Source organism: Rosa rugosa, chromosome 6 (genome assembly GCF_958449725.1).
Source record: "Rosa rugosa chromosome 6, drRosRugo1.1, whole genome shotgun sequence".
Lineage (NCBI taxonomy): Eukaryota > Viridiplantae > Streptophyta > Magnoliopsida > Rosales > Rosaceae > Rosa > Rosa rugosa.
In genome coordinates this window covers 47,558,399-47,580,131 of record NC_084825.1, presented here as the reverse complement: position 1 = coordinate 47,580,131, position 21,733 = coordinate 47,558,399, and the positions used below count along the sequence as shown (strand labels likewise).

At 37.0% G+C, this 21,733-nt stretch overlaps 2 protein-coding genes across 2 annotated transcripts; one reads left to right on the top strand and one right to left on the bottom strand.

Annotated features, from left to right (window-relative positions):
* Positions 1-2,499: 2,499 nt before the first annotated feature.
* LOC133717403 (zinc finger CCCH domain-containing protein 29-like) lies at positions 2,500-5,453 on the bottom strand. Its single transcript, XM_062144108.1, has 2 exons — positions 5,240-5,453; positions 2,500-4,824 (listed from the first exon to the last, which is right to left on the bottom strand). Exon 2 carries the CDS (start codon positions 4,812-4,814, stop codon positions 2,802-2,804), a length of 2,013 nt encoding a protein of 670 aa, XP_062000092.1. The 5' UTR covers positions 4,815-4,824; positions 5,240-5,453; the 3' UTR covers positions 2,500-2,801.
* A 9,765-nt stretch (positions 5,454-15,218) lies between these two features.
* Positions 15,219-17,805, top strand: LOC133715880 (jasmonate-induced oxygenase 2-like). Its single transcript, XM_062142570.1, has 3 exons — positions 15,219-15,886; positions 16,367-16,697; positions 17,427-17,805. Exons 1-3 carry the CDS (start codon positions 15,396-15,398, stop codon positions 17,676-17,678), a joined length of 1,074 nt encoding a protein of 357 aa, XP_061998554.1. The 5' UTR covers positions 15,219-15,395; the 3' UTR covers positions 17,679-17,805.
* The last annotated feature ends 3,928 nt before the right edge of the window (positions 17,806-21,733 follow it).

Sequence of the window (21,733 nt, the reverse complement as noted above, 5' to 3'; positions counted from 1 at the left end):
ATCATGATATACGAATATTGAACTTATGATATAGAAGAATTTCAAAAAAAAAAAAAAAAATTCTCAATAAGATTTAATGTCATTGCATTCCGTGCCCCACTTTCAGACATACTAAATTATGGCAAGTCTCATATTTATTTAAATTTTTACGTTGCTTAATCTCACTCTTTTTTTTTAATAAAAGCCAGTGTGGCTGCTCTTAATTATTGATTAATGAAACCGCAAAATACTTTTTTTTGGGGGGGGGGGGGGGGGGGGAAGACATGGTGCCTAAACTCCGGATTACAATATTCATCAAGAGAACTTCTTAAAATAATAACAAGAGTCTCAATTAAAAAAATGTATTCTAGCAAGCACCAACTAGCGAAGAGTGATCTACTAACTACTCCATTCACTTTAAAATTATGGTGACATAGCGGAAATATAACTCTATTACGAAAACGCATAATTACAAATAGCACAGCTTTCCTATGGTGTTATCACCAGAATATAAATCATGTGGCATTTAGTTTCATCCTGCCACTAGGAGGCTACGATCATTTGACCAAGCAAGGAACTCGCCGCCTACCTAGAACAAACACGTTACTACCACCAGGAGGTTGCAACCATTTTCCAATGCAAATAACTCACCGCCTACCTAGAGTAGACAAGGCACACAATGTGCATAAATAGGGACCACGCCCACCTCGTCGCACCAAATAAAGGTAGCAACTTATAAACTTATTAACCCAACCAACAAATAAACATAAAAACAACCAAAAACAGTCAAACAAAAAACAGCCCATCTTGGACCCAGAGTAGTACCCAAGGCCCAGGACAGGCCCACAACTGAGCTAGGGCAAAGAAGGCCCAATCTGTGATTTTAGTCCAAACACACATTCCCCACCACCACAAAGGCACAACCCCAATGCTCGAGTGCCCAATTCCATGATGAATATCAACACCGGAACCTGTGCTCCCACCGTCTCCATCCCGAAGCCCACCCTAAAGTAGGGCTGATATTGCAGGATCCGAATCCCCGACTCGGTCACCACCTTGCAGCCACCACCATCAGACGAAAGCCAAATCCCACCGCCCCAGTCTCTGATCTCCAGCCCAATCACCTCCGACAGCATCCCGTCCGGCCGCACTCGACGCACGTCGGAAAGACCAGAGGGCATGCGCCAACACGACGGTGCAGCTGGAAGAGAACAAGGAAAAGCACTAGGGTTTTCACTGTGGAGCTTCTGACCTAGTTTTCTCTTAATGAGACTCACTGTTAGTAAAATATAAATTTTTAGAATGTATTTAAATTGAAAAAAAAAAAAAAAAAAAACCAAAATCTCTACGGAGCATTAAAACTGTTTTTCGTGGAAGGCCGTTCAACAGATAAGTTGTATTATTGTTTGGTTGATTTCAAATTCATGGGCGGCTGGACCACAATCCCAAAACTTTCTTGCAAGGACAAACGTCAAAAAGCCACTCGGGCCCCACACGATATTGCTCTCCAGCTCCATCTTTCCTGCCACTCCATTAGATTAGTAGGAGCTTTCCTGGCACTCATGCCACTCCAGCAAGGATGTGGATGTAAATATGTCACTTTCCTAATCGAGAGAAACTTGCGTGGGCCACCCGCACCACGTGTACCTACGGCAGACCAATCACCTCCCAGCAGGGGGGTGTTTTGGGTATTGTATATTTAATGAGCAGGAGTATTTTCGGAAAAAACAAAAAAATTTCTTCCTCCTGATTGGCCTGCAGTAGGGACACGTGGTGGGGAAACCCCCACCTAAGTATTTGCCTTCCTAATCATGCTCTACAAATCTACAGCAGAAATGACTACCCAACTCCCATTAACGAAAGTAGATTATAAGTTTGTGCTTTCACGTAGGCAATTAGCAATTGCGTAATTTGGCGTTCATGATCATTTGGTCTACTGACATAACTCTCTATCTCTCTCTTTTGACTTTTTTCTTTCTTTTTTTTCTTTTTTTTTGACTTTGTCAAGGGGAACCCAAAGGCTTCCTAGGCCCAAGATAAACCCCTTCGGCGCATGTGAAATGCTCCAACTGTGCATTGCAGCACAGTGCCTCGCCACTTTGACAGCTTCGGGGTTCGAACCTAGGTTGGGGAGCACACCCAACTAGGTAAGAACCACTAAGCCACTTGCAGTGGTTACTTATCTCTTTCTTATAATTGCGTAATTTGACGTCCATGATCATTTAATCTACTGACTACTGACATAACTCTCTATCTCTCTCTTATGACTTATCTCTCTCTTATAATTGCGTAATTTGACGTCCATGATCATTTAATCTACTGACATAAGTTAATGCTCCAAGTGCAGAATCTTCAACTCTGTACAGTGGATTATGAATCAAGAACAGCTGACCAAGCAAGAATGACAAAGATTGAGACCCTTCAATAACATGAGCAAACTATGAAAGTCAAAATGAAATTATTGATAGATTGCAAAACAGAATACTCTCGCACAATAATTTTCCACATGAGTTACAAGACTGAAAAAAATGCATTCCTGCAACTGATTCATTTATCTCTTTGGAGAACTGACAATTAACATCTCCCAGATGGAAGAGGAAATAAATAAATAAATACAATATAATTAAAAAATACAGTAGCTCTTCAGTTCTTCTATCTAACTTCATCTCCTTCCTCCTGTCCAGAACTAAAGGGTCTTGATTGAATTGAATTTGGTTTCGGTGTAAACTGCCTCCTTCTCTTACATTACAAGTAAACTATGATTAATTAATCGAATACTAATAGTATCTCCAAAGTATTAGCTTCTCCAGCAGCATTGTTGCTTATGCCCTCTGCTCCTGTTCTATATACATCTGCTCCGCCCATGACGGAAGCATTTCATGAACCCCCTTGTTCAACTGACGATAGTTCTGCCTCTCTGCACCAAACATCTCGGACCTCTCGGAAGAAACATCTTTCACCAGAGAATTGACCCAAGACACATCTGGCTCGTCAAGAGCTGATGGCATCATGTTGTTTGGTGTTCCAGCATTGTTGCTTCTGAACCCAAAAGAAGCAGACTTCCTCAGCTTGTTCAGATCATCTCCTTGAATTCCCCAATCCAATTTCCCACTAGGTGAGTTCCAATCCGAAGACGACATCATGGTGTTTGAGTTAGCAGCCGATGTAAACCCTGGATGATGGGTTACTGCTCCACGGTCAATGAAACTATGGCTCCGCTTTGCAAAGGCAGCAGACCTTGAATTCATAACTGCTGCTGCCAATGCTGCAGGTGAGTCAAGCCCGAATGACGAGGGCTTCCTCACAGGAGAGGATGACAAGTTGGATGGGTAACTTGAACGGAGTTGGTTCATGTTTTGGCGACTCTGAAGCCCAGGTGAAGATTGTAACTGGGTTTGTGTTGAGAGTGCCTGCAATTGGGACAATAAAGAAGGATCAAATGATCCAAAAAGGTCGTCAAGGTTAGTTGGCTTCAATTCTCCAATCCTGCTGTTATTATAGCAGGATGGAGAGGAGAGACGAGACATCTCATCCCACATATGCTGTTGTTGTTGGTTAGCGTGGTGATTATCACGCCCTAGAAATTCCATCTCCAAGTCCAAATCACGAGCGCTTGAAGCACTCTTTAGCCTGCTACCTGGAAGCTGCAAGGCAGGTGGGGTGAGGTTAACCTTGTTCTGCCACAGACCTCCATTCTTAGGAGAAGAGGCTGCAATTGGAGACATGGGTGGTGTTGATGCGGTAGGCATAGACAGAGATGGTGAACCAAGAGCTAATGGGCTCATGGTTGTCATATCTCCAGCGCTGGCTGACATAGACCTAGGTGAAGGCATGGCTGAACCCGTGGAAGCATACACTGGGCGCAACTCTTCAGGTTTGTGAGCAAAGAAGCACACCTTCCTTGTGCATCCAGTTTCGTCCTTGCAAAGGCGAGTGCGGTATTGAGCAGGATGAAGCCAGGACTCGAAAACACCATGAGCATATTCACAGACATCTCCCTTCTGGCATGAGCCTTTGCGGAACTCAGGGCAGGGGACACAGCTGTATGGATACTTCCTTGGGTCTCTCCTCCTTGCATTCTCACCGGGGTGAACAAAAGGGCACTCGGTCCAGTCATGAGAGTAGGCCCTGGAGCACGGCTTCACCTTGAAAGTGTACATTCTGAACTCATCTGAACCATAAATCCCATTGTTGATATCTGGCAATGCAATATCAATAGGATATTCTTTCTTCTCGCTTCCCTCTTTCAACAACTGAAGGCTTGGAACCTCTTGATCATCAATATCACTTCCCAAAAGTGACATATCGCCCTTCAACAACATCTCCATGGCCTTTCTTCTTGAGTTGCAAGGTGACTTCAAAGCGGGGGCAATCAAGTCAACAGGCTTGTTTCCATTAGCGGTGACACAATTAGCATCAGCAGATGCATCAAGCAAGAGCTTGACAACCTCAAGCGAAGAAGAGGAACCGCCAGCAGTGGCACAGTGAAGGGCAGTAACTCTATCAGAACCACAGGACCTATTGACATCAACCTTGCCAGAGTCAATTATATACTTCAAAACCTTGGTGCTACCAAACATGGCAGCGATCATAAGCGGTGTCCTCTCTTCGAACCCCATCTTCTTTGACCCAATTCTTCTTCCATACCAAAAGCTGGCCTCATCAACATGGAAACCTTTCTCTTCTACTTCACTCCTGAAAGCATCGAGATTGTCCGAGGCAGACAACTCAACCAAAACCGATGACTTATACAGGCTGCCACCGTTCTGATTCTGAAATTCATTTTCCATGATGAAATTTGAGGAGATAACTCTACTCTTAGAACCCTTGCACATAATAAAAGTCCTGCATAATTTCAACAATAAACGATCAATATCCCATTCAATTGAAACGATTTGACACAGTACTGTATATTGCTTAGCTGCACAGTGTGAATCTAAGATTCTAGCTGAACAAGGAAATCTAACCCAACACCCCAAAAACAACCCAAAACTACATCTATATGCTTTCACATATTGTGAAGAATCATCATAAAGGAGAGAACTTTACATATTCCTACTGCTAATATTGCACCAAAGAACAGCTCCAAACAAATAAACCAGATCCCCAATATCAAAACAACTGAAAACCCACAAAAATTTCACAAAACCCACATCAATTCATGCAAAAGGGTATCAGAAAATCCAATCCAAACATAGAAAGCATCAAAATTTAATCTTCTAGCAATCCCAAACAAACAAATCCAGAAGCTTTTGCATACCTTGTTCAAGTATATAGCTTGATTATCAGAGACACGGAGAGTGTGTGAGAGAGAGAGAAGTTGGAGAGCTGTGTGTGTTTGTTAAGAGTGTTTTGGACCTCGAAGTAGAGGAGCTTGAGATTGAGGAGAAGGGTTGTGAGGCTTTATATTCTTGGTGTGGCTCAAGGAAGAAGAGAGGAAAGTGTGACTTTTTCTTTGTTTCTCCGCGCTTTCTTTCTCTGCGTGTGTGTGAGTTTTGGTCCAAGTCAAACCTTCAAACCCAGAGGCCAATTCTTTATGACTATCCTATCTTTCTTCACCTAAATGAAACCCAAATTCGCCTCAAATCGAAATTCACATTCAACCTTGGACTGACTGCCTGACTCCTAACTCTGTTGGATGTTGACTGCAAAACCCTTTAACGAGTTTTCTCCCACACGTGTGATTCTGCTTCATCATTCGCACGCCTGCACATCTCTCTCTCCTTTCTATTCTTTTTTTGGTTTTGTGAGAATATCACCTTTCAAAAGGAAAATATTCTTCCTAGTTTTCACTCATTTTTCTTTTTCAGATGGAACACTCAGCATTCTTTTTTTTTTAGAAAAATTCCATTCGATTAGTTATTAGATTCGAAGCACATGTCGAATTCGAACTTTCAATTTAGAATCGAGCTCTAAACTTTAAAGTACGAACCTCAATACCTCATTGAGATTAACAACGCTCTAATCTTCCAATGACAAATTATCTCATTTTCTTTATCAAATGTATAAGGTCCATGGAGGGGAAAGAACCGAACTTCAATATCGGATGTAGGGTTAAGCATTCCTAACGGCCTAACCTCAAACTTGAATAAGATGTTTCATAGGCACTAACGATCTTGCAAATTACAGTCAATTCTGTAAGAAAAAATGTTCATCTAACCATCAAATTTAAGCATGTGTTTTTAATAAATAAATTTTGTCGCAGATGTTTTTGTAATCTGACGGCATTGGCCGAGAGTTATTTGGTTAACTTCTCCTCTAATTTATGTCATATTTATCATGCCTTGATTATCTCCAAGTATAATAAGCAAGAATAGAGTGGATAAGATGAAAATGTGTGAAGGTGTTAGACCAACTCTATAAGACTGCTGGATTAGGAATCAAAATATAAGAAAAATCAGCATGAGGAGGAAGCTGTCACCATTTTAGCGCGTTGTTTTTTTCTTCAGCGGAGGTGGACTTTAGGTGGTGAGGGGAGGGGACAGCAATTTCATTATTGGAATCCTCTGACTCGGCCTTCCACTATGGACGCTCCAAATACAACTACTTTGTGTACTAGTTTATACTTTATACATCCCATTCTTTTATATAATTGAATAATTTATATATGTTGGTTTTGTCCAATCCACTCATTCTCAAGTTTCATTCTTTTGGGTTTTGCTTTCTTTAGGAGGAGCCTTTGGACTTGTGCTTTTCCACCCGTTTGATGATTACATAAGGCTAAGAAGTTGTCAAGGTTGACACAGAGACATGGAAAGGGCTTTCAGGTTTTCCCAACCTTCTTGTCTAGTGTGGAGATATTTTCAATGAGCAGAGGATTCTTGTGCTGGCACAACTCTTCTTATATGGATAGCTTGCTACCTTTGCTAGATATATACGGGACATGGCATGGTCTTATGGGCTAATATGTGGGCTTAGAACGCCCATCATAGTTTATTAGGCCAGAGTTTTGTCACCCTCTTTCACTTAATTAAAGTGGAATGATCATTGAACTTGCAGAATCGGTTTTATTTGGACAACTACTAAATCTGTGCATCGAAGAGAAATAATTGGACTAGTGCAACATGCAGTTTGGTGCTTGTGGAAATCACTCTTCCAAACTGAATCACCGCTTGAAATTTCAAACATTTAGAGCTTTCAATGTTGTAATTTTTCGTGAATCTTGTAAAAATTAGCCAAACGAACAACGAAAACATGATGATTTTGGTTGTCTGTGTTATGTATTCCATGCTTGAATCGAACCATATATGATTGATCAGTTCGACGTACGATATAGGATAAAAAATCGAACCCACTATGGAAAATTCTACAATGTGTTAACGTATGACATGCATACAATTGCCTTAAAAGTGGTAAAATGAGTCCTTAAAATAGTAATATTAGTCCTCAAAGTGGTAACATGAGTCCTTAAAGTGGTAAATTTTCTTAGTTTACCACATGAGTCCTCAAAATAGTAATATTAGTCCTTAAAGTGGTAACATGAGTCCTTAAAGTGGTAAAAATAGTTGATGTATGAGAAATGTTAACATACCATAGCTTTACCCACCAAACAATGCTCATCTCTGCATCTAACAAAAAGTCGATTACAAGTCTTTGTCAAAAGCGATGCTCAGATGAGTGCCTTACCATTTTGACCTAAAATTTTACAATGCACTTGATGTATTGATGCTCTATTTAAGACGACATCATCTTTGTGTAAGCCTCTATTTTTTAGGTTCTAATTAGTAATTTACTGTTTATTTTTATTTTTTTGAGAATGATAATTTACTGTTTATTTATTCTCAAAGTAACAAAAAATAATAAAAAAATTTATAAAATTAACTAGAGTTCTTGATGCAATCTCGTGGAAACTTAACAGCTTAAATTTCTCCAAGGAAAAGCTTGATCAGTTTGGAGGTTAGGGCATGATCGTCACCTATGTGTGCGCAATCAACCAGTGTTCATTGCATCAGTTTCTTATGAGTCAACTATGCAGATCGGTGTTTTGAATGTAAGGAGGCTAATGAGTCCAAAGGGTGTGGTATGAAAGAGAAGCAAAAACAATGGCGTCCTACTTCTTATGGAAGGGTGAAGTTTAACACAAACGGTGCCTTTGTGCCCACAACAAGAGATGTGGTACTGGAATTGTTTTACAAAATAACAAAGGATCGGAGAAGTTGTGATGGTTCATATCATTCCTCTTTCCAGTATCTCCTCTCCTAGACAAGCTGAAATCATGGCGATTTCGTACGGGTTACAACTAGCATTAGGTGTGTGCAATCTATCCATGAAAGTGAAGAGAGTTTGGCTGCTGATGGGCACCTAATTGAAGGGGTCAAAGCTCTGTTATGGCACATTCTCGTTTATATATATCTTGCTCTTACGTGCCACGCTACTGCAGTTGTGTTGCTCATGAGCTAGTTTCCTATGCCGTCAAGTATAGAGGACAGCAAATTAAGTTGGTATGGAACGATACCAGGATGGTTGCATCCTTATATTAATATGATACAAACATGTCATCATTTGTAGTAGGAAGGTTATTCATCCTCAATCCTCCGTACTTTTGCTTCCCCGTTAATGGTTTTCTTTCCAAAACCCATGATTCTTACAAAACTTATCCTACCCTAAACTCGACTTAACGAACTGAAAAATCATGACACATATCTTTTTAACAATTTTTTGAAGTCAGATTACAATAAAATTCTTTTATAAAAAAATCGTTTGAAATTTTAAGATTTCGTCATTTAGAATAATATTCTACAAATTGTAAGTTTTATAATCCATGCATCCAACAAAAAGGTATCCAAGTCATTGTGAATTACAGAACCTTGGTATTTTGGAGGCCGCATAAGTACCGTAAGAAATGGGCTCAATTAGGGTCTTCCAGTTTATTGGGCTGAATTCCTTAATGAGGCCCCAAAATTAACTGGCCCGAATCAATCAATCTTTCTTTTGGGGAAAATGGGCTTATATGAATCCAAGAAGGACAGGCTTTTTAGTTTCAAACTTTTCTTTAGGGTTTTTTTGTGGCCAGAATAAAATAAAAAATCCAAGAAAAGAAAACATACCTGGATAAGATGTATTATATTCTAGGTCACCTCAAAATTCCAATAATACTGGTTTACAACTTGCAATTTAGAATTAAACACGTGTTGGAATAGACAGCAGAAGAGAACAAGTTGCTCACATAAGAGAGATGTTTGTTTGTTTGTTATTGTTAGGCGATGTATATAGCCAGCACGAGTTGGTTAGTCTCTGTCACTGTTCGATCAAAAGAGTGGAACTTTGCAGCAACCATACCCATTTCACACCTCTGAAAGTGACCACATACTGATGACTCACTCAGACAACAACCCAATAAATCATTAAATCCAGTATGTGTCCATCATCCAAGTCTCGATCGTCCGACGATCACTGTCATTTAACGTGGGTGCTGAACGCGCTTGTAATCGTGACCATTGAGGGCCGTGATCGACGATCAAAAGCTAGCAATGAAAAACGAGTTTCGTTTCAGACTCATGTCGAACAACATGAGCAATCATTAGTGTCGTTCGTTTATGGCTTGAGAAGCAAGAGTTAAAACATTTTTCAACATGAGCAATCGCCCCTAAAACGTGTGAACGCACGTCATGAATGATGAAAAATATCGATCATTTTGCCTCGCTTTCTACCTAAGTAAATGGTAAATGTCACTTTTAGGAGCGATTCGCAGGTACTGATTTGTACTGAAGGGAGTACTGCTCCTATTGGTAGGTCTATGAACTATCCACGCGTGTTTCTTTATCATTTCCACGCACTCACCTACAACTCTACAAGATGTGCTAGCTAAGCTTAATTACAGAATAATAGTATAGCTTAAACAAAATGGCTTGGAGAAAATTAAGTAGCTTTGCATGCTTCCCATGAGCTAAAGTTAATTGAATTAACTAATCTCTACTACTTAATTTCCATTGTTAGATTAATGCGTCGTGCATGCGATGACAGGAACATGCATGCATCCTAAAAATAGCAAAGAATCGAGGCATAAATTTACTTCGCACCAACCAAGATCGAACTTAATTATCTGAGATTTTACAAAAAAAATTAAGCAACTACTGGTTTAATTAATTGAAGCAAAAGTAACTAAGAACGCATAAAGGGGTTTGTCTAACATATAGCCAGATATAGGAAATTAGGAATATAGATTTGTAATTTAGTAGTATTTTCTCTTTCATGAAACGGATAAAATCTCAAGTTATTTTTATGAGTGTTAGCATTGAAGTCACTCTCAAGTGCAAGAGGATATCAAACCTATGAGGATTGGCAAATCATTTTCTAACTAGAGAAAATTTAAGGAAAGCTAGAAATAATGCACACAATTCACAAATTCATCAAACTAAAACTCATTACAAAATATGGCATGTGAAGGATGATATGCACAAAAGGATAGTGAATGTATGTTGAGATTTTTGGTTGAAAAGTTACACTAATTGCAATGAAAATAAACAAGAGTAGACTAAGCTAAAATTGTTATAAAATGGATGGGAGTTAAGGTTTGAATGGTCTACCACTAACCTCCATTGATGTAACGATGAATTGAATATGAATAGTGCTAAATCAATTGTCCAATTCCCCTCTTAGCATTCGATTAAAACTACTAACTCCTAACCTCCTTTGATTTTATCAATTCCAACCAGTTGTGTCTAGAATAAACTACCTAATAAGAAATCTTATTACCGGTTAAGTCTCAATTCATTGTTCCTAGATGCATAAAGATTAGAGTTTAGATAACAAGCATGCAAATCAATCATAGTTCTAGATGATTTTAACTCACTACCCTCACAATTTAAGGGACATCATTTGGCCCGCGGGCCCAAAAGCCAATGGGCACTCGCCCGGCCCAGTGGGCAAAAACTCGGCATAACCCGCAGCAAAGCCTATCTTGGCCCTGCCCGTTGGGCATGAGGCAAGGCTAGGGCGGAGGGTTCAAAGCCCTGCGACCTGGACTTATAAGCCCAGCACAAAAGCCCATTCAATTATAATATTAATATTTTTTTTATGTCGTTATTAGTTGGATATTTGAACTATTATTGCATAGCATATTTTTCTTTAATTTTGTATTTTATCTTGTTCAATCATTAAAATATCTTTTTTTTTTTTTTTGAAGCTTTTTGTATTATTTTTAATAAAAGAACTTTACATATAAATATAATGGGCTCGGCCATGCCCACCCAAAAAGCCCGGCCAGAAAAGTTGTAAGGCCTTGGGCCTTGATTTTTAAGAAAAAGCTCGACGCTGCTCGACCCGAAAATAAGAAAAATATGTTGCGGCTTGTCCTGAGCTCTTTGATTTTGGGCAGTGTGCTTGCATGCTCTTAATGTCCAAAGGTGACTAATCTCAAAACACTAATCACAAGATGACTAATGCATTATACTTAAACTAGTCAAATTCAAATATAAGCATTCACTTTTTGATTTAGCATGTGAAAGCAACAACATAAATTTCATCAAATCATGAACGAGACGTTCATTACTATAAAATCAAGTTTGACTGCGGCTTTCAACCCTAGTCCCAACAAGTTCATCACTACTTACCCATAACTAAATAAACAAGGTTTGACATACTACAACACATCAAGTAATTAAAGAGAGAGTGTGACTATTGATGATGGTGGAGATGGGTCTCTCATGGCATGGTGTGGTATTGTGGTGGTTGTCTCCTCCTCCTTGCTCCTCAAGCTCCTTGATGTCTCCTCCTCCCATTTAGCATCTTTCTCGCTTAAATTCTATGTCTTCTCCTCCTACCTTTGATTCTTCCACTTTCAAGTTATAAATTGGGTGTTTTTCTCTATTTGCATCATTTCCTACAAACAAAAGGCAAATTCCATAATTTTGGAGCACAATTACACAAGTAAATTGTGACTTAACAATGATCTACTATCAATTTATCAAAATATTTTCTTAAATCACTCACACACAAAATACGCAAGATTATCAACTATCAAATACCCTCCTTGCAAGAATATTATCAAATCGAACTTGAGACTTCTTTTGACTTTAGAATTAAAACATGTAATTAGTATCATTATCGCAAGACTATCAAATCGAACTAGAAACTTCATCCGAGATTGTGAAAACCAAACATGCATACATTAATTCCTGATATTTCAGCACCCACTCCATCCACCTAATTAAAATCTTTTTTTTGGGCGGTAGATCAAAATTGATACTTCATGTGATAGCATGTGATCTTCATGCAGGTTGTTAATGCAAATGCTTGCGTATGGCTTTGCGTCAGAAAACGTATACATAATATGCTTCAATCATCATATATAATCCCTATCATGGAGAGCTGGATTTATGATAACGTACTCGATCGTAATTAACTTAGCCGACTTTCCCATAGGACGCGGGAATTGGGATCCCTAATATATATTTAGCACATGTCACTCGATCTAGGGTTAAATATATTTAAATCACTAAAATTTCACATGTCCTCGCAAATTTTATTTATTTTCATATTTTTTATGAACCCGAACAATCTTGAATCTGTTTCTTGCAATAAGTGATCTTGAGCCAAAACAAAAAGAAGGTGGGTAAGGTGAGTTTTGCTTGTTGTATATTTGATAAGATATCAATATAAATGAATATAAACTTTAATACTAGATAGTAAGAGTGTAACTATGATATGCTTTATGTTTGATAGCTAGGTTCCACTTGTATACATGCGAGTATAAACACATATATTATGTGGGAACTATTGGAGCATGTCAGCATGTGTATGGAAGAATACAAAAACAATTGTGGAGTATATTGTCATAAAATAGATTGATTAGGCGATTTATATATCACTTGATTTTCTTTTTATCCAAATTCCAAATAGTTAACAAAGATCTCATGACCCATTCTTTCTGATTTTTTCTTTCTGTTAGTTTTTGATTGGAAGAATCCCACTTCCTAATGATTGAACGGTGGAATCGATCGAGCAAGTGGAAATGGTCTCTAATGATTTCAATGATTAATAAGTTGCACTAAACTATTAGGATTGAGAAAACCATGGACTCTATTAGGCTATTATTTGAATTGCATTTGCATCTGTTTTTATTTTGTTTTCTTTACATCAAAGAAGCATTTGCATGTATGGTTAGATGAGACTGCAGGATGTATTCTATGAAGATTATTGTAATTATTTTGATGCAGCACGAGGTTCAGGTTTTATGTCTCCCCGTTGCAAAATTTTACTATTAATATAATAAATGGAACCGGGCGGAGGGGCCGAGCCTTCTCCAAACCCCTTTCAAAAAAAAAAAAAAAAGCATTTGCATGTGGTTTCGTTAGAGAAACAGCAACCAATTAAGCTGAAGCATTTGCTCAGTTAACTCAATATGCTTATAAAACTACGTCCCTTTAATATAGATCCAAGTAAACATCATTTTTTTTACAAATATCGAATTTTCTTTAAATTATCTTTGCTTAGTCAATATTCATTTTTATTGAAATTCTGCTGCACTATAATTTCATTATTGATACAGCATAATTTATAGGATACTTTCCAAGTGATGTACAAAAATGTCGCTTTTTTTTTTTTTTACGATTTTTCAAAATCGCAAACCACCAAAATCATAGAAAATTTGATATTTTTAATACCATTACTAACATGTCGTAAACATCATTAAAGAATGGACTGTGGCTGAGATGATTTGAATGAAATCAATTAGCTTCTAGTCCCTTCTACACCGATGCCAAATCTGGAATGCATAAAACACATAATTAGGATTTGGAATTCCTTTTTCAAGTCGATCAATATCTGCGTGAATTATACTTGTCTTTTTCATTGACAAGTCAGTAAGTTGGTTCCGGTAAAAGAAGAACCAAGGAAAAAGATGGATGAGAAGGTCTTGTGTACGGCAGCTGTACCACGTGTTTGGTACGGCTGACCAATCAGAGACTTAACAGGAGATATTTTGGATATTTTACTTTAAGAAACATTGACAGTTTCAAAACAAAGATAAATTTTGTTGGGTTTTAATTGGAATACGTAAGAATTTTCTAAGATGGATACATGTCGTCATCTCAGCTCGATTATCTGTAATAGGATAATAAATATAAAAAAATAAAAAAATCTAGCTAGATGACTAGGTAGCTCCGTAGCTCCATAGTTGGAATTTCAAAGTCAGTATTATCCTCATCGCGCTCCTTTGTTTGTATACAAGACTAGGGGCAAATAAAGTCGTTCACGGCGCCGAAATCCCCGGGGACCAATCCCTCTCAATCTAGAAATATGTAATTACAAGCCTAAATTAGTTTAGTTATATATATTAAGCACGTGTATATTTATGCCTGTCAACCTCAGCAAAGAAACACATCCACTGACAATATTAGTCTCCACAAAGCAGTCACTTTGAACATCTCAGAGTTAAGATTGAACTTGCTTAACTTTAGCGGTTTGTAGTTTTCGTGGTGAAGAATTTATCGTTTTAGAATTCGTTGAAATATGAATTTTTATGTTGAATACAATTGCATAAAACAAAAATAAAAGTTTGGATAACAGTTGTGAAACAATTTTGATGACTATGTAATAGTTAACGATGTATTTGTAACGCAGTCTCATTCAGCATGTCTACTTTTATTCTTAATACAAATTGTTTTGAAATTTCGTCTTTTTAAACGAGTGGTACTCTCCCTTAGCAGTCTAGTCACTTTGTTTGTATTATTTATTTGAATGGGGGAGCTCCTTCGAATGCTCGCTAGTCCATTCCTCTTTCAATATCTATTTTGAGACGCTGGTACGTTTTTGGTCATTTGCTTTTTTCAATTTCTCAATACTAGGCGAATTAAGTCTGTGTGTGAACGACATCTTAAACATGGAAAAGGTGCATTAGTGGTCCAGGTCATGTACTGCATTTTGGTCATTGTACTGCATAATTTTATTATCATTTTAATCCTCGTAAAAATGTCTCATAATCTTCCAATATTTCTTCTATTAAATTTCGACTCTTATTTATAAGCTTTAAATAAATACATACGTTTGTTGGGAAGGAAAAAAAATCTAGACAAATGAGCTGGATTTAGACCGTAGATGGTAACGGAAGTAAACAACGTATATAAACGAAAATGACAAATAGAAACCCAGACACTGGTTTATATTGTATCAATCTACAAGGACTAATAGTGAACTTCGGCCTAAAACTAAACAAACCTAGAGTTGTCCTAGGGCTTTTGGTCCTTGGGTCCCCTACTTTGGCCTTAATATAGAAATAGCCCCAAACTAAAAAATTCGTATATTTCACGTTTCTCTTTCACGTCCAAATCACTCCCCACTACTAAAAACCTCCTTTAACTACCATTCCCGCACTCTCATACCCATATCATCTTCTCTCTTTGAAAATTATAACTTTGTGTCATGTATAAATAGGATCAACCTTGGACGCCAAAAGCAGCAGCACTAAAATACCCATCATGAATTGCCCACAGGATTGGCCCGAGCCTATTGTCCGAGTACAGTCCCTGTCAGAAAACGGCATCGTACCCGATCGGTACATCAAACCACTGACGGAAAGACCAAGCTCCGATCACCCCACCCACGCCAACATCCCCATCATCGACTTCCAACCCTTGCTATCATCAGATAACGGCGACGATGGTCTCCGTGCCGCCACACTTGCTAAAATCTCAGAGGCTTGCCGGGAGTGGGGCTTCTTTCAGATAGTGAACCACGGCGTCAGTCCGGAACTGTTGGACCAGACGCAGAAGGTTTGGCGGGAGTTTTTCCATTTGCCGATGGAGATGAAACAGGCCTATGCCAACTCGCCCAAGACTTATGAAGGGTATGGGAGCAGGCTTGGAGTTGAGAAAGGCGCCATTCTTGATTGGAGTGACTACTATTTCCTTCACTTTCTTCCGTTTTGTTTGAAGGACTACAACAAGTGGCCTTCCATCCCGGACGGCAGGTAATTCAAACATATCCAAACTCTCCGACCTATTCTAGTCTCAACTCATTTTTATACTTTGTCTCGTAAGCAAGAGGTCAAAATATATATCTTATTTGGTCTAAACAGTGTAAGTTTGTGCATGCAGTAAACGCTGTCATATATGTCTCAAGGTAAATGAGATCTACTATTGGAGTTTAAAGTCCACCTGAGGGATCTCTCATAGTACATGTTAAATATGCACATGCTACAAAAACGTTTTATGACATGGACATGCATTACGTACGAAGATAATGATATAATATGAATGGTTGAGGACTTGAGGTGCATCTGTGATCTCAACTGTTGATAGAGATAATTTTAAAGATTTGTCGGTTTTTCATTATTCCTAAAACCAATTTTATTAGGATGATGGACTAATAATCATGTATTAATTATCGTATCAATATCTTATTTAAGAATCAACATGAAATACTTATAGGTGTTTTCATGGCTTTTCAGGGAAGTGATAGATGAGTATGGGAGGGAAGTAGTGAAGCTGTGCGGGAGATTAATGAAGGCTTTATCACTAAACCTTGGATTAGAGGAAGATTTTCTTCAAAACAAATTTGGAGGGCAAGACATTGGGGCTTGTCTAAGAGTGAATTTCTACCCAAAATGTCCTCAGCCAGACCTCACTCTTGGTCTCTCATCACACTCGGACCCAGGAGGCATGACCTTGCTACTATGTGATGAACATGTCGCTGGTCTTCAAGTCCGAAAAGATAACAGTTGGATCACTGTGAAACCAGCTCCCCATGCTTTTATCGTCAATATCGGAGATCAAATTCAGGTGAATTTTCATTCTTGGTTTTATTTGTATTTTTTTTTCTGGAAAAAAAATTTGGACAATTTCTCTATTCATTTGTATTCTTTTTATTTATTGTAGTACTTTCTAGACCAAAATTAATATTCATGAACCAGAAGCACATGGAGGGGTCATATTTGTTTAATTTGATGGAGTACTAGAAGCTAATTACGAGTCATGTAGACTATTTTTGGTCAAAACGTGCATAATCATTCAATTTATATTCATGTGATGGAGTCGTGTTTCTGAAATCTGAACATGCCCATAAGAGTAGGGTGGTTCTTGAACATGTTGTTGTTCAAAGTATAGTTTTTTTGGAACCTAAGCGACATCCATTATCTTACTATTCCAAAATAAATGAAACTAACATAATTGTTTACTAAAATCTACTCGTGGGGAAAACATATTCATTAAGTTTTTATCAATCTTTTTAAAGTCTCAAGTTGCTACTTGAAAAATGAAATTCAGATACAACCTCTGAGATTTTTTGGAATTCATTTGAATAGATGTTTTAGTAATAAAAAGGAAAAAATGGATAGACACTAATTTTTTTTGGTTAAAAATACATGCTACATGTGCTTGCAAGTTGCTAAACGTCTACACTCATTTTTATAACATGTTCTATTGTCTAACGGTTTTATCTTTGTCTTATAATCTTCTGTATTGGGTCAATAAGCTTATGAGTAACTGATAAGCAAAATTTGTTTGACATAGGTTTTAAGTAATGCAATGTACAAGAGCGTTGAGCATAGAGTGCTCGTAAACCCAGCCAAAGAGCGACTGTCACTGGCATTCTTCTACAATCCAAAGAGTGACATACCCATCGAGCCGGTAAAAGAGCTCGTCACGGCGGATAGACCTGCACTATACCCGCCAAAGACATTTGACGAATACCGGCTTTACATAAGAATGAGGGGTCCGAAGGGAAAATCCCAAGTCGACTCCATAAAATGTCCGCGGGGATAATAGTCATACAAATTTAATTTCTTCACTGTAAATTACATGATGAACATCCTCGATCTCTTGATTGAATTAACAGTACAACTTGTAATTATTATAAGAGTTTTTCTATTGGGACCTCCATATTTGCTCATTTAACCTTTTATGCTCTTTACTGCCTTTACACCTCTTATTTGTTTTTTAATAAGTAAAATTTGCTATCTAAACCTCTTTCAAATACCTAACTTAACCTTATTTATAAATGGAATATTTCGAGCATTAAAGATGGGTTTTAATGCTTTCATAATTATTTGTTTGCCAAAAAAAGAAATTTTTTTATTTAACTTTATCTTATATGCCGCTTCACAGGCTTATTTGGTTTAGTTTACACGATGGCTCTCTATCCCTCGTTTCATGATCTTGTTATACTAATGAGAAGAACATTTATCTAATATTCATCTATTGCATCATAGCTTTGTTCTTGTATAATTCACCAAGTAATTTTAAATGCATTTTCTTTTGAATCTTTTTAATCTTCGAAAGCTTTCATGAACAAATAAAATCATAAATGAGATTTGAAAATGGAAATGAATAATAAAATTAGTATAAAGCTTTGGAGAGAGAACAAAAATGTATATTTTTTCTTAATATTTTGTCGTCTGTAACAATCTTTTCATATAAGGATATATAGGTCATTTAATAATTAAAAAATAAGGGAAGTTTAGTAAGTAGATTAAAAGGTCCCAATAGAAACTCTCTAATCATAAAGGGATGAGACGGATGAATCGGATTGAGTCATTGAGGTCATCACCAGTGAAGTATAGTGAAAAATTAATTAAGTAAAGAAAAGTTATTGGAGAGGCTTCAAGTTTCTTTTTATTTGATTATTACGATCAATGTGTTTTGGGGTCTACAAAGATCCTAGTTAATTACATCTCATGACAAAGCTTTATCACACTTAATTGTCTCCATTGATTGTGGTAACAATTAAATACGTTGTTTTATTTAGGCCGTTAATTAGTTAAACATAATGTATAGTATAAGGATTAGTATAATGGCCACATTTATAATACCTCATATGCATGCATGAGTTATTCCATGCATTGTAGTATAACTTTGTAGTATGTTTTTTCTTTGACAAAAAAAAAAAAAAAAACATTGTAGTATGTTTTAAATTACCACCCCACCAAACACACACACCCTATACACAAAGTTAACATTAGGAGCAAAAGAGAAAGAGTATAATGGTCAAACACTACTTTTGAGGAATCTAAGTAGATAACCATGGATTATAGTTGCATCCACCTTGGATAGTTTTGCCTCCCTTCATTTGGGCGTTCGATTCATGCTAGCAACCCCATCTAGTTCATTAAATAAATTGACTAGATTCATCATTGTTAAGCAGTAAAGCACACTATAAGAGACAAGCATGTATGTGTATTACTCACTTAATTAACAACCCTAATCTTGTCTTGATCCCACTAAACAAAAGTATCATGGTTTATAGAATTCACATTCATCTTTATATATACATAGGACCCGGATCCTCTCCTAAGCACATTTCTCTCCTAACCTACCTAAGTTTTCATAGAGATGAAGACACGTTTAAATTTTAACATCCAATGATCTACCATCTCTCTCAAAGTAAAAAGTAAACAATTTTGCAAAAATACCCTCATAATTTTTGTCTGTATTCTCCCCCACTCTCAAGGGCGTAGCTAGCCTAGGGCGAGAAGGGTCAATTGACCCTTCTCAATTAAAAAAAAATCCTTAATTAGTGTTAATGATCTATGTACCTTTTAATGAAATGAAATAAAATTGACCCCTTCTCAATTTTTGAAAAATCCTTAACTAGTCTCAATTTTCAAAATTCAATACAAATTTATCTTAATTAGTTTTAATTATCATTGAACTTTAATGGAATGTAATAATATTTTACACTATATATATCTAATTAATACGAATCTTTTCAAGGTTTTCTTACCCTATTGATCGATATATGCCCATATGCGCATATTTATGATTCTTTGTTAATATGCTAAATTGAAGTAACACATAATTTTTTCTATACTTTGATCCCAAAATTTATTCAACATGATTTAAGGATCTTTCAATTTCAGCATTAGTATAAGAAATATTACACCTAAATTTTCTTAATTATACTAATATTATTATTTTTTTGGGCAAAAGATTGTATTATTTTTAGAAGACGACTGGAAATGAGTATATTTGTTAGTTAATAAAGTTTGACCCTCCTAAGTGATATTTTTGGCTACGCCACTGCCCACTCTCTTCTGAGTCTTCTCTATTCTTTCTGATCTTCTTCCTCCCTCTCTCCATATTAAAGACAACTTTATCATCCTTACTGTCAAACCCAGAAACAGAGAGAGAGAGAGAGAGAGAAGAGAGCTAACCGAGAGCCTCAAACCCATCATGTATATGCTGCTAATAAACCATCACCCAATCCTATAGCAAAACCCAAAAACAGAAATTAAGACTTGAGCCGATCGAAGAGAAAATTCTTCGATAATTACAACCCCGACAACCCAATCCTATATGCTGCTAATAAACCATCACCCAATCTTTTTCCAGAATCAATAGATGCATATAATTCAAGTCTTTATTATAACGTCTATGTTTTGCCCTTTTGCATATATGATGGTGTCATAGACAATTAAATGATAAAAGGCAATCCATGTATAGATCTGGGTACAATGTAGAATGTAGCTCTATATTCAAATTGGTTTTCAGTTTCTGACTTTCTGTGGTGGCCAGGTTTTTGTCGATCTGGTTACAATCTAGAACACAAAGGATCATCCCTCCAGAATTCATTCTGGAAGAAGATTAAGATATTATCAAGTTCCATTAATTAATTGATGGGTTTCTTCCCTGTAAAATTTCATTCATTGATTGATCCTTGAATTTCTCTCTTCAAGCATTGCGGGATCAACAGTACCCATTAATTTGGTTGTTTTATTTTATTTTCAGAAGATCAAAATTAATGAAAACCGCAAGATTAGCAGTTGGTATATTTATTGGTGTTGAGAGAAAGAGTAAAAGAAGAATGAGAGAGAGAGAGGAGAGAGAAGAGAGAAGAGATCAGCACTTTGGCGTGAAATGAAGAGGAGAGAATAACATAGAGAATAGAAAATGAAAAGAAAAGATAGCTTTGTTGTAGACCATTGGATACGAAAATTAACAGGTGCCATTATCTATGTGAAAGCGTAGGTAAGTTAGGGGAGAAATGTGTTTAGGAGAGGATCCGGGTCCTTTCTACTAAAGCCTAAAGCCTAAAGCCTAAAGCCTAAAGCCGTGCTCTCATAGAAGTTTGTTTTTCTATGTTTCAATCATGTTAAAAGTCAGAGTAGTATAAAGTATTAAGGTTCTTCTCGATAGAAATAGTATATGTTTAATCCGAATTTAGCACATGTGTGCTTCTATTTAAGTAGTTTGTACACATTTAATAATTCATTCAAATATCTAATAATTTTGTCTGGTAATATACATAAATACAAATGGACTCGTCTTATTCCCATTTTATATTGTTTGTAGAATATATGTTGTGGTCGACATTTCGGGCAGTTTTGTTGGTTTGAATTCTGGATTTGAATGGCTATTTTATATTTGCTCTATCACTGTATTGAGTGTATTCTCTTCATTGTGATATGTGATGCAATAATCTTAATGGTCCTTACTCCTTAGCTGCTAAAGATGTTTCTAATAGTTAATATTCTCAGGCGCTTACAAAACTAGTCAACTGGATCATCTAATTGCTGGAGTTAGAATTGTTCAATCTAATATGATTCATTTAAAGAGATTATTCTTTCAACTCATACTCACTAAAAAAAAAATGAAACGAAACATACTTTGGATATATGTATAAGGGACAACTTATTTGAACCGCGTATGATTATTGTTTAGGTATTTGAACTGGGTTTTAGTCTAGGGCTGCATTCGATTTTGACGAGTGTACAGCGACAAGTGGGTCAGTTATGAGCTCATGAGGAGCCAAACAAGAAGAACAAAGTTCCTCACTCAGATGAAAGACACGCAGCTAGCTGGAAGATTAGGATGATATAAAC

Coding starts and splice junctions, on each gene's coding strand:
- LOC133717403 (XM_062144108.1), bottom strand. CDS start 4,814: ATGTGCAAGGGTTCTAAGAGTAGAGTTATCTCCTCAAATTTCATCATG.
- LOC133715880 (XM_062142570.1), top strand. CDS start 15,396: ATGAATTGCCCACAGGATTGGCCCGAGCCTATTGTCCGAGTACAGTCC. Junction 15,887..16,366: donor CCTTCCATCCCGGACGGCAG/GTAATTCAAACA, acceptor ATGGCTTTTCAG/GGAAGTGATAGATGAGTATG. Junction 16,698..17,426: donor ATATCGGAGATCAAATTCAG/GTGAATTTTCAT, acceptor TGTTTGACATAG/GTTTTAAGTAATGCAATGTA.